This window comes from Takifugu flavidus, chromosome 13, assembly GCF_003711565.1.
Source record: "Takifugu flavidus isolate HTHZ2018 chromosome 13, ASM371156v2, whole genome shotgun sequence".
Lineage (NCBI taxonomy): Eukaryota > Metazoa > Chordata > Actinopteri > Tetraodontiformes > Tetraodontidae > Takifugu > Takifugu flavidus.
The window spans coordinates 14954372-14967790 of NC_079532.1; the positions used below are offsets into that span (position 1 = coordinate 14954372).

At 40.8% G+C, this 13419-nt stretch overlaps 3 protein-coding genes across 4 annotated transcripts; 1 reads left to right on the top strand and 2 right to left on the bottom strand.

Moving 5' to 3' along the window:
• Positions 1-126: 126 nt before the first annotated feature.
• Positions 127-3986, top strand: ada2a (adenosine deaminase 2a). Of its 2 annotated transcripts, none has more exons than XM_057052710.1 (10): positions 127-230; positions 607-927; positions 1879-2098; positions 2179-2392; positions 2477-2604; positions 2777-2867; positions 2997-3105; positions 3190-3347; positions 3450-3652; positions 3737-3986. In XM_057052710.1, exons 2-10 carry the CDS (start codon positions 624-626, stop codon positions 3822-3824), a joined length of 1515 nt encoding a protein of 504 aa, XP_056908690.1. In that variant the 5' UTR covers positions 127-230; positions 607-623; the 3' UTR covers positions 3825-3986. The 2 variants fall into 2 exon arrangements, with proteins under 2 accessions (XP_056908690.1, XP_056908688.1); XM_057052708.1 differs by having other exon boundaries at positions 130-226.
• Positions 3987-4058: 72 nt separating this feature from the next.
• On the bottom strand, positions 4059-6551 carry ribc2 (RIB43A domain with coiled-coils 2). The gene is made up of 7 exons (XM_057052711.1): positions 6245-6551; positions 5631-5712; positions 5239-5532; positions 4905-5023; positions 4548-4703; positions 4301-4467; positions 4059-4227 (listed from the first exon to the last, which is right to left on the bottom strand). The coding sequence occupies exons 1-7, from the start codon at positions 6344-6346 to the stop codon at positions 4158-4160; spliced, it is 990 nt and encodes a 329-aa protein (XP_056908691.1). The 5' UTR covers positions 6347-6551; the 3' UTR covers positions 4059-4157.
• A 2795-nt stretch (positions 6552-9346) lies between these two features.
• ndufa9a (NADH:ubiquinone oxidoreductase subunit A9a) lies at positions 9347-13277 on the bottom strand. The gene is made up of 11 exons (XM_057052740.1): positions 13150-13277; positions 12510-12686; positions 12241-12338; positions 12044-12135; positions 11523-11664; positions 11277-11379; positions 10987-11057; positions 10724-10800; positions 10449-10544; positions 9708-9774; positions 9347-9625 (listed from the first exon to the last, which is right to left on the bottom strand). Exons 1-11 carry the CDS (start codon positions 13202-13204, stop codon positions 9455-9457), a joined length of 1149 nt encoding a protein of 382 aa, XP_056908720.1. The 5' UTR covers positions 13205-13277; the 3' UTR covers positions 9347-9454.
• Between the last annotated feature and the right edge of the window lie 142 nt (positions 13278-13419).

A 13419-nucleotide genomic window follows, 5' to 3' on the forward strand; every position in this document is an offset into this window, starting at 1 on the left:
CCGCAGACGTATTCTTTATGTGGATCTCCTTTACGATTAACACTAATGCGTGCCCTTAACCAATCAGATGAATCCCAAGGTTTGGGCTCAGCCAATCATGTCGTCACATTGGTGCAATGTGGGCGGGTCTTTCGCCTGGTTGGTACTCGGAAGGAACGAAAACACGGCTCCAGGCTTGGTTACTCTCTCATCTCTTTAGTAAATTTTTGTGTTTACCATCCTCACCGTAAGTAAGTTAGTTACCGGACATTTGCAAATTATGTGTGAATGTCTTTGTAAAACAGCCGACAGCGCCAATTTTTTATGGCTGCTGTCAACACTGTAACTATATCAGATTGTCCTCATAAGTTCTCCAACAGGTTAAAACCTTTTTAAAAAACGAATGAGATGATTGCGTTTGTTTACGCCGTTTCGTGTAAAATGCGTTAGGTGGTTCGTCTATGGATTGCTGTAGGCAAAATTGCTAACGTACAAATGATTTTTTTTCTCACTTCTGGTATCTGCCTTTCACACAACTTCCATTTGTTTACAAAGATGGTGCAAATTTGGACGGTTTCGGTTCCACAATAGGCTTTCTTACCGCCTGATCCCTGTTGTTCTGTCTAGCTGTGTGCGTTTGGGGCATGGCTGGGCCCAAGCAGCGCCCCCATGTGGCTGTGACCTGTCTGCTCTTGTACTTTTTGAGCGGTGCTCTGACCCACCCAGACCCCCGTCAAAGAGAGGCCCTCATCAAGCTGGAAGCCTCCATGCAGATGGGTGGACAGATCATGCTAACTGATGCGGAGCAGCGGCTGAACTCTGTTCTGATGAAAAAGAAGCAGGAGGAACTTTGGAGAGCAGATTTTCCTCCTGCTTTGCACTTCTTCAAGGCCAAGACCCTCATCAGGACCAGTCCAATCTTCAGTGTGCTCCAAAAGATGCCTAAAGGTGTGTTTAATGTTGTACCACCAATTCTAAAGCACTCATGCACTTTTTGCACTAAAGTTGCTCGCTAAACATAAATGAGTAGTCAACTCTGTCGTCAGGAAATCACAGATTTTAGCATAGATTATTTTACAAAAAGTCATTACATCACAATTCCAGGCTCAGAAGTACCATAATGTAATTTGTGGACTGTATTTTGAGAGACCAGCACACTTTTAAATTAAAGTTATCAAGCAAAAATTAGACTAATGTCTAGGAGGAAGACTAGGAAATTATCCCTGGACAATGACATCAAATCAAACATCCATAAGAATAGCAAAGTCAGAGTATTGAATTGACTGACTTCTGCACAAATAACAATTAAAAGCAGAACAGATGCCTACAAACTGGCTCTGCAACATCATTTGTTTCAGGAGGAACAAGGTAAAAAAGCATTTCCTTTTATTTAAAAAATGCAGAAGTCTCCCTTAAAAATACATAAGGTTACAGATATCTCAATTTTCTCATTATTGGCTTTATAAGTCAAATTACATATCAAATAGGACAAAGCCATAATATTACAATCAGACTAAACCATTTTACTAATCCCAGTAATTCTGGTTAAACATCATTTGTTCATCCTCTTGCATCATCCCCATTAAACATCAATAACAGGAGTTCACAATATATTTACGGTTGAAAAAGCAAAATACACCTAATTAAATATCCACGGAACTGTGCTAAATAGTATTTTATCATTAATGTGATATGGATACAGGAGAAAAGAATTACATAAATCATTCTGAACATCTTTAGCATCGACCCCAAATAGCATCTCCATAACAACCTACAACACACTGTTTAAAAAAGGCGAACATTCAAACTGATAATGTTTCATTTGAACCTTTTTGATTTCTCCATTCCTTGCGCGTGAACCGATGGACATAGTTTTTGTCTCTCTGGTCACTGATTCAGGAGGAGCGCTCCATGTCCATGACTTCTCCATGACAGACGTGGAGTGGCTTGTAAAGAACGTGACCTATTGGCCTCATTGCTACATCTGCTTCACCAACAACCAGTCCGTCAGGTTCCTCTTCTCCTCCCAGTTTCCCAAAACTGTGTTGCTCTGCTCCCCCTGGGTCCTGCTGGAGGACCTCAGGGCCAGATTGATCAACGTCACGGATCTGGACAATAGGTGACTCACATGTTCAGGTTGTGCATATTGCCTCATAGAGGCGTGTGTCCGCTTCAACGTCTTCATGCCCTCACACACAGCATCAAAGGCAACTTGACCATCTTCACCACTCAGGATCCAAATGTGGTTTACCCAAACCAGGATGTGATATGGGACAGGTTTGAACAGTCCTTCCTTGCATTATTGGGTCTGGTCACATATGCTCCTGTGTTCAGAGAGTACTACTACAGGGGTCTCAGAGAGTTTTACCTGGACAATGTCATGTATCTGGAACTGCGGGCTTTACTCCCAGAGGTGTGCCATTGGTTTGGTTGTTGCATTCATTCTGGTCTGAGATCCATTTTTCTATTTCATTGTGTTTTCTCCTTTGGTACACAGATCTATGAGTTGGATGGCAGCAAGCATGACATAGCCTGGACCCTGAAAACCTACCGAGATGTCACCAGACAATTCACAGCAGAGAACCCTGGCTTTTTTGGAGCAAGAATCATCTACACTGTTCACAGGTGACTAACGATTTTTACATTGCTGTGGACACGGCAACTCTTGCAAAACTAAAGAGCTAATGTAAAGATCTGCAAATGAGAGAGTTTTTGGTTTTAAGCATCATCCCAGGTCTGGCTGATATGGGACAGAGGTACTGCCTCATCTCCAACCTTTTACCGGTGCGTGTTTTAGGGGAGTAAACCTGACAGTGATGACCAAAGCCATAGAGGAAGCTATGGAGCTACAGCGGAACTTCCCAGATATCATGGCCGGATTTGACATGGTGAGAGGAAACCAGCAACAATGGGGCGAGCATTAGAACTCCAAGTGCAACCCCATTTTTAACGTCTTGCTGCTGAAACCAGCTAAAGCACACAAATTAAATTTTGATCTTTTGTTTCTTCACATCCAGGTGGGCCGTGAAGATAGCGGCAAGCCTCTGTGGTACTTCAGAGAGGCTTTGTCACTGCCAGTACAGAAGGGGGTGACCCTTCCCTTCTATTTCCATGCTGGGGAAACTGGTAAGTTTACTGGTTCCTGAATCAGGAGACATCCTGGACTAAAAGCTGGACATAAAGGTGCTTTTTGCGTCTTCTGCTACAAAGACCTGGAGGGTACAGACGTCGATCAGAACATGTTGGATGCTCTGTTGTTGAACACATCTCGTGTGGGCCATGGATTTGCCTTGCCTCGACATCCCCTCACCAAACTTCTGTCCAGGAAGAGAGGCGTGGCAGTGGAGGTGTGCCCCATCTCCAACCAGGTACACATCCTAACAGGAGGTCACACGTATGTATGTGTGCCCAATGACAGCTAAGGAAAGCCCCATTTAAAGAAGCATTTTCCCATCATCTCATTCATGTAGGTGATGAAGCTTGTAAAAGATCTACGAAACCATCCTGCAGCCATGCTGATGTTGGAGGACCACCCGCTGGTCATCAGCTCTGACGACCCTGCCATGTTTGGGTCCTCAGGCCTCTCCTACGACTTCTATGAAGCTTTTGTGGGCTTTGGTGGAATTCGATCCACTTTAGGCACCCTCAAGCAGCTGGCCATAAACTCCATCAGGTGACATTCCACAGAAATGGAAAAGAGAAATAAGTCACTTGTTTTGACTTCAAACAAAAATTTGATTTTTCCTTTTTTTTTTAGGTATAGTTCATTAACACTGGAGCAACAGGACAAGGCTTTGGCTCTGTGGCAGACACAGTGGGACAAGTTTGTCTCTGAAACCGTTTAAATCAAATCTGTTCTCTGATATTTATTTTTAAGGTCAGACTTAAATGCCTTCTCATTTGTGAAACAAAAGCTGCCTTTCCCAATCTGAAGGGATATACTCTGTACTGTGTTTTTTTCTTTGCACTTAAGAAAACCATATTTACTAAAATGCACTTGAAAAGATTATTGTGGGTGTCGTGTGTTTACCTAACTTTATATGCTCGGGACTTGATGGACTTAAAGGATTCAAGGAAGGTTTTTGAGTTTAACATGCCTTTAATGTGAACGTATGGATGAAACAGAAGTTAAAACTTCTGGTGGGTTCCCAGTGTTCTCTACTTCCTCTCCTGTAACCTCATCTGCTGCAGGTGTTGAACTGGGTAAAAAAGCTTTCATCAATGCGTCCTCTTCTGATGTCTGGTCGCCTTGAAATGACACAAATTCAGAATCAAGAAGTGAAACCTCACAGACTTGATTCAATGTGAACAAAATACTCACTGTTCTCTCTGCTCCTGGGCAATTTTGACATTGGTGCGATCTAAATTGCACCTCAGCTCCTTGCTCTGTCTGGCCTGCTGCCTCTCCATTAGCAGAGCTGTACGAGCTGAGTCCAAACGGACGCGGTCGTGATGTTCATTTTCTTGCTTTTTCTCCATTTCCATCCTCTACAGGTACACAGACAAAAATACTCAGAATAGTTTCCCCTGGAAAACCTCAGAATCAAGAAGCATTGTTGCCGTTTTACCCATTTTTCTTTCATCTGATGTTTCTGAAACAGAATCATCTCCTGCAGTCTCTCTGGTGTGGCTATCCTCTCACTTCTGAGACCTGGTACTCCCACCCTGGTTGAGGCGGCTTCAGTTAGACCATCAAGGTGGCTCCGGTGCTTCTTCTCTGCCATCTTCATGTTTGCAGAGTTAATAAAAAATGTTAGAAGAAAAAACTGGAATACTCACACACTTTACTGTGTCTGGGGAACAATGGGGACTAGGTCCCTTACTCATGGGTAAGCTCATGACCTGCCCTGGCATTTGAAGTGGCAATCTTTCCTTTCAAGACCCATTCCTTCCCAGCTGTAATGGCTGTCTGCTGAAGCACTCACCATGGCCAGGTTGTGCTCTTTTGTTGCGACTGCTACAGCATTTCTGGTCTGCACCTCAGCACTTTGAAGCTCCAGAGCTTTATTGTCCATTTCTATTCTATTTTGGTCATGGAGCCAGTCTGCAAAGAAAAGGAGAAATTAAAGTGAGGCTATTTCAACCCCCCTCTTGACCTGTTTCAGCAACAGCATTAAAATCTGTTATATATTCACATATATAAAATTAGCATTGATAGTTGTCAGTGTTAAACCCAACTGAGAAGGAGAATATTCTATTAAAAATCCTGTGTTCTGATTGAGCCATGAGGTCATGTGCCACATGCTGTTGAGACCCAACCTTTTAGCTTCTGTTGACGTCTTTGGATTGATTGGTCAGTCTGTTGCTCAATGAGCCACTGTTTGAGCTGAGCCTTCTGTTTCTGCTGCCTGACTCTAAAATACGGGTCTTCCCCCGCCAGGCCTGGGAGCATCATCTGACCATCGTCACACTTAAGGCCACGCTCCCGTTGGCTCCAGGGCAGCTGACACTGATGCTGATAAGCAACGAGGGCCTTTTCCATGGTCCGTTTCTCCTTTTGTTGTTTCCTGTGAAGGAGGTTTAAGACTCTGCTATTATGGAGCATCTCGGCATCTGGAAGGAGAGCACATCACACACAGGTTACAAAAATCATCATTTATTTCTTCTCAGGAGAAACTGTTCCATAAATAATTAACCGTATCCTAACTCACGATAAGCCTGCTCGTCCTTTTCTGCTGCCTCCTCCCGTTTCTTCTTTTCTATTACTTGCATATCAAGGGCTTCCTTGTCAATCTAAGAACCAGACAACATTTCAAGGTGCTTGTGAAATTTCTCAGCAATATTTTTATTCAACTACTGATGATTAAAAGCTAATGGGCTCAAACTATTAATAAACGATTTAGATTCTCCTTTCCACTGTTGTTTGTTGGGGGTCAGGCCCTGGGATTCTGTAAAGCACCTAGAGACAATTTTGATTGTAACAGACTCTATATAAATAAAAATTGATTGATTAATTGACTAAAACTGTTCTGAGATACTAAAATTCTACTGCTCAAATTCAACATTAATTGTATATCCATTACTAAGCGCCTTTCAGTAACTGAGATCACGACCCCGAGTAGAATGAAAGAATTTATAACAGAAAAAAGTCTAGATTATATAAAAATAAATAAAAAAATTCTATACACACACACACACACCACGCACGCACGCACGCACGCACACACACACACATACACACATACACACACACATACACACATACACACACACATACACACATACATACATACATACATACATACATACATACATACATACATACCCCAATCGTCCTGACTTTGTCATTAAAAATCCTCTCTCGTCTCTCGGCCTCTACCCGTTGCCGCATCTGCAGCCGCTCCAACAGCAACTCACCATTATACATTTTGATCCAACAATAAGTTTGCAGCGTTAAAATAAATAGAAAATGTTCCTGTCAAGTCAGATAAAAAGACTCTTCCGAAGGTGTTTTCTTTTGGGCCGGTTGCTACGAGACCACACTCGATACTAATCGCCTGTCGTCCTCTTCCCGGAAGTGACCCACACCTACCACAAAATGACAGAAGCAGCACACATTTAAGAACTGCGTTAGACGCTTTTCCAAGCGTCTGAAAATACAAGTTAATCACCAAAACATAAAGTAAACCTAACAAATTGCTCTTATACTACGTCAATTACCTCAGTGATGAATACAGGAACAGTGTTATTTTACCAGAAAACAATCCAATATCAAATTTAATTATGTACAATTACAAGCATTTTTACTTGTAATTTTAAAAGTCACTCTTCAAACACATGTGGTAAAACATTAAAAAATAAAGAAAGGCACTTGAAGATCCCTTGCTTTTATAAGTTGCTTTATGATTAAAGTCCCTTGGCCAAAAAGCACTTTGGCTTTGACCTTGAACTATAAGCATTGAAAGATCAAAGTCCCTATGGAATCAGAAACTTTAAAAATGTGATCAATCTGTTGATTGTCCCATTATAATTTTCTTAAAATTTCATTGGAATTGTAACTTGTTATTTTGCTAAGGTGATCACATAACCTTTGCTTGAGTAACAATCATAAAGCATTATTTTGATTAAAAAATAAAAAAAAACCTTAAATCTACTCTCAAAAACCCATGACAAAGAGCAATAATTTTGAACATTTTTGCAAATTTATTGAAAAGGAAAACCAAAAATATTGAACATGAATTTTAGATTCTGAGGTCTTCCAGTTCTTTGGATCAACTTTGAGATGTTTCTCCGCCTTGACTGGAATTTATAGCTGCGTAAAGCTCATACATGCACCATCATGCCCAGTCAAAGGCATGACCCACAGGTGAGTACTTAACCTTCAGATGATCATAGATGACTTTATCAAACACAAGAGACAAGAGAAACACCTCTGACCCCTCCCTCATCAGCACAATAAACTGTAAATGCTGAACTGTGGCTACAGCTAAAAAGGTGTATTTGTCAATATAAGGGAGTTGGCTCTGTTGCTTGACTACAAAACTGTAAAAAAAAAAATGAGTACGAAATGCTTCATTCCACTAGAGGGCGCAACGACCGCCCGGCGGAATTGGTGCACAGACACAAGTTAAAAGTGACCAAAGGCGGCCACATTCGTACCACAACTTCAACATGTGCATCCAAGATAGTCATGACGTCTGCCGCAGCAGCATCCCACCTGGAAATCCTGGCAGGAGAAGCCTTTCTGCTCAGTGTGCCTCACTCTTGCAGATGCAGAGAATTGGGTTCTTTTTCAAGGGACTTCACATAGATATCCAGGTCCCCCTTTAAATCCTCTGGTATGAAAGAAAATTTAGCAGCATTTCAGGCAAACATTCAAATATATGCAATGTATATGCAACCCTAACCCTAACCCTAACCCTAACCCTAACCCTAACCCTAATTACACCATGCATGTCTGCCTGTTTGAGTGAAATGTTTAAATTTCAATGTTAACATCAAATAAAAGACAGTCAGTTTTAACATTTTACATTGTAGTCCAACAACAGACGTATCTGAAATTGGATGGCTGTGATTTGCAGCTCGAAACACACAAGATATTGACGTCGAAATCTTCAGAAGTGTACTCAGACAGGCGCACCAACCAAGTTCACCACAAATTGAGACCAGAAGCCAACGTTGCTTTTCAACCCTGTACAGGGGGGCTCCGCTCCGTCACAGACACGTCTGCTGATCGCGCTGTCCCGGAGAGAGTCTCGCCCCCCCCACCAAAGTTGGTTCTTTTATTAAACTCAGCACAAGACACAGTAAAAGGCGTTTCCATGGTTACATAGTTTACATCAGCTCAGTCACGTTGCACATATTTTGGCTATATCGAAGCGGCCCTCAGCCTGCGCACAGGTGCACAGCCTTGAGAGCCCTAACCCAAACAGATATCACACATTGTTATTCTGTTCTCTTCACAAACAAGCTCACATAAAGTTTCCCAGTTTACCCCGGTTGATCCTTCTCACATTTATCCATGAAACTACTCTACTTTAATTAAAATAGCTATAGCATAAAAGGCAATTCGTGATATTTTACAACAATATTGTAAACACCATGTTTATCAAAGCAATACACTAGATGACAATTTTCTGCTTTTTTAAAATAAACTTTCTAACATGAAAAATGCATTTCTAACAGTTATTCCACCTCTCAATTCTTGTATTTGTGGGCTTCTGGGAATTGTTTTGCACGCACAATGAAACATGTCTTCCGACATACAAGGTCCTCAAAGGCCCCACTCCATCCTACCTGAAGGAACTAATAGCACCTTATAATCCCAGTAGACCACTCCTTTCTCAGAATGCTGGTTTACTTGTGGTTCCCAGAAGCTTTTAAAAGATTGGCTGAACATTTAGCTACCAAGCCCCCCTGCTGTAGAAGCAGCTCCCTGTCCAGGCACGAGAGGCTTCCTCCATCTCTACCTTTAAGATTAGACTTAAGACCTTCCCCTTCGAAAAACCTTATAGTACAGTAATTCTGTAGTTCCACTAATTATTCTACATGGACTAATTATATTTAGAGGGTCGTCTGATTATTAGGTTTGCGTCTCTCCTACTTCTTTTGGAGAAAATAAACAATGTGTACACACACACACAGACACGGTGAAGTGTTGTATGTTGAGGGGAATGTAGCCTAAAGGACTGTAGGCTACATAGGACTGTACATGCCAAATTATTTTACTCCTAATTTACAGGTAATTTTTTTTTGGTCACAGATTGCAGATGTTTAATTCTATTAGTATAATTGATGCCTTTCTGCCTTCATTTATATATTTTTTTAAATTTATATTTTATATATATTTTTTTAAATCTGTGACATTCATATTTCAGGGATGTAAAAGGTACCACTGATAAAATGCAACAAATGAAGACAAACTATATATATTTTTATGTTTCTTTTAATTTATGTACAGAATACAGATTAAGTGCAATCAGAGGTTCCAACACCCTCTGGCTGCCCACATAGTATTGGGAGCACATCTGCAAGTTTAATAGCTCACAGTCTTAGCTGGTTTTGTCTCTACAAGTTCAGCGTCAAGGTCACGGAATTTACGGTAGCGCCGCAGAATTTCGATAGCCTTTTGCTCTACAGAGGACGGAGTGATACCAAGATCCTCCAGGCCTGGCAGTTCTGGGTACTTCATGTCTGTTGTGTGAAACTGCAAAAGCAAATTTTTGATGAGGAAGTTGGAGGTTTCTTCAGAATCAAGATGTAAAGAAATAATATAAACTTGATCTTACCCTTTCAACCTTGTCAGGTGTTATCCAGGGCTCAAATGGGTTCATTGCAAACACCTGTGCGACAAGACTGGAAAAAATAAACATTAAATTGATCAGAACTGAACAGTAGTAGATAGTAAACATACGTGGAAGATATATTTTATTTTTGAGGCAATCACTGGATAACTATTACAGCTATAACTATAACCCACTTTTATTGTACTCAGTATAATAATAATTATTCCAGACCATTTGGCTTGTTGATCAGTCAAATCCCAACAGGCACAGGGCTGTCAGGGTGTCTCTAATGACATTTAAATCCCCTAATATTTCTGCTTGGCTTTGCTGGTGGTTACAAAATGATGAAGGAACCATCTGCACACTGCCTTAACTAGCCTAAGTGATCTGCTGTGTTTATTTACACATCAATGTGTCTGCTGTGACCAGCTCTGTGAAAAGATCCAGTGTGTGTTAATGCAATAGAATTGTTTGCGAAGTTGAGATTTATTTTAAATCAGACCCTTTTTAAACCTTAGAATACCCATTAAATGTCCTTTTGTGTACAAATGCTATTTGTACTAATAGTAAGAAAAGCCTGAAGGTGATGAGATAGTAGCTGACAGTGACTCATTTCAGTGACATATGTGACATAATAAGAGGACTCCATAGTTTGATGTTATAAACTAATGAATTGGGGCAACAATATGTAATTATAATAATGTATGTATATTTGACTTGAATGCATGATGTAAGCGGGCCTACCGGTACAGTGGGCGGGGCAGAGGGTAGGCCAAAAAAGGCCTGTGTGCCACAGTGTAGATATACTCTACCAAGTCGTAAAGGAGGTAACGGTTAGGGCTTGAAGGAAGAAAAGAGCAGAAGGTTACATCTGACTATCAGGGAGAATTACAATTCTGCAAATGCAACCTTTAAACAAGGAACTACAATACTTTACACTGGCAAGCTAAATCTCTGTAAGGTATCCTTTCTCAAATACTTTTGCAACAGTCTGTTTGATTCATAGAAATCATACGCACCCAACCAATGCATATGTCTTTCCATTAGCATCTGGGTCTCTGATGGCGTTGATAATAGCCTTCGCCACATCCACCACCTAACCAAAAAGATAAAGATTTTAGGTAATCTGATAGACACCAGATGTACAGTAATCACTGCAGCTGCTTATTGCTGATAATTGTGAACTAACAATGAGCATCACAAAAGCCACAGCTACTGGACATTTAGCACTGCTTTCTCAATTGGCATTATTTATACATGGAAAGCATCAGCGAACACTCACACAAACAGGCTGTTTCACAGTCTTCTTCCCCATGGAAATAAGTGGAATTGCATTCCCAAACCAGCTCATGTCTGAAAAAGTAATAAAGCAAAATGATATACAAATTACCAATAATTGAAGCCTCCAAAATGCAATAAGTGCATTGCATAATACTTGTGACATTAGTACTGATTGTTGTTAGATACTTCTCAGTGAACTCTTTAAAAACAGCTTCTTGCTCAAGACAATATAATAATTTACTAAAAAAGACATGAGACACTTCAGAACTGTCAAATCCACAGTGGTCTTACTTGCGTAATGGTTGAAGAATCTGTCTTCCCTCCCAAACATCTCAGAGGGCTTCATGATGATAGCATCAGGAAACTCATCTCTCACTGCTGTCTCTCCCACAGCCTGGGAAAGAACACAAAACAGCAGGCCATTACACCCATCTTCCTTATTATTTACAGCTATGGTGCTAAAGGTGCGAAACAAGGTGTGCAGCAGAAGCATGGGTTAGGGTGAGCTGTGGTTTATATGGACAAACAGCCAGGCACCTTGTTCCTCAGGTATTTGGATGGACTGCGTATGTCAGCATTTAGGTGAGAAATATGGACAAACTTGGTGATGCCCGCTTCTCTGGCTGCCTTTGCAATTTGCTGAGGGATGGTTACAAAGACATCCTCAAAGCCATAGTTCCTGTTGCAAAATAGAAACAGAAAAAAAACCACAAATTTACAGCGGGGGAGGGGTTGGTTCTACAATCTGCACCTGCAACCCGTGTGAGGAAGAACTTTAAAAAAAAGTGTTAAGGGGAAAAGACGAAACCTTAAGAATCCCTCTCACTTGGATGGAAAGACATGCAATAGTTGCCATATATACAAAGAACATGAATGACATCAGCAATGTAACTATGTTCATTATAATTACAAATATACGAGTTAATGTATAATCATTCTTTGGAAGAAACATCCACCTTAAAACAGCTACACCAATATAATGGCATGTTAAATTTAAAATACAGGTATATGTAAACAATACAATACAAATTTGCTTTTGGCATGATTCTGCCATCTACCTTGTCTCCCACTCTCTGCCCACCAGGTTGATGACAACATCAGAATGCTCCAAAGCCCGTTTGATAGAGTCCTTGTTCTTCGCATCCCACTCCTACGTCAAGAGAAATGACCCCACCATAAACAACATCTCTGCACGACATGTAAAACTCAGATGTAGACAAAGGAATTCACTAATGATTGTCTCTCTGCACTTTACCATAAAAATAATCTGTCCAAGATCACCCATGGGCCGCAAATACATAATGTCATACTGATCACAGCGGTGTGGGAGAACAACTTGAGAGCCAACCCGACCTACAAAGATACCATACAAAAGCCAATACAAAAACAGAGTTGCAATAATAATCCAATATCAACATAGCCAAAAACATTGCTACCAATATAAATTAAGTTTTGCCAGTGTTTCAATACACATCTAAATGTATACCTTGTATAAATGATTATGTATTTCAACATTGTACTCACCCAGTCTATTGACCACATATCGACCCAAAAACCCAGTGGCACCAAACACCGTGGCGGCTATTCCACTGGAGGAAGAACGGCCTCCTTTCCCTTTAGGGATGAGAGCATGGTGCAGCTTCCTCTGCTGGACTGCTGTGACCGATGCAGCGGACAACCCTGCAGGGGTGCACCCGCCAACTAATAGAAGGAAAGCACAGTCAATAAATGATCAGCAAGAAAAAAACATGATAAATCACACAAAAAAATGTTTTGTGGAAGTTTTATTGCATAATGGGCAATAACGTTTAAGAAAGAGACCCTTGAAAAATGGAGATTGACATCCAAACAGAAGGTGCTTACTGCACGGAGAAAATGCCACATATGCGAAGAAATGTATATAAATATATAAATGTAGCTTTGCATCATGATTCCCAAGACGATAATGTCAGCGATCTGACGTTAATAACTATCCAAACAACTTAGCTACAACCATCTCTACCAAGTGACTCGCCGGCCTGATAGCAAGGTCACTCGATGCTAAGTTCAGGCTGTACGGCGACCTACGGTTGAGGTTATTTGAATGTAAAAATACTTCAACTGCAAAATTAACGCTTTCATATTTTGCTGAAGTGCCAAACGCCTTTCAATTAACGTTACTCACAAGAAATCTTCGAAAGGACACTCGCAGGACGGCTAGCCAGCGCCACGGTTGCCATCTTTTTTTTCAACTACGGCAGACCGTGTGGGACATATTATTTACGTGAACTTTATTTCGCTGCAAACCAGCTCCATGACGGTAACCCCAACATCATGCTGTGATTAATTTCTGTTTTTAAAAACCCTTATTTTATTTTGTTTCTGTATATTCATTGCTTTTGGTCGAGAAATCTATCTATCTATCTATCTATCTATCTATCTATCTATCTATCTA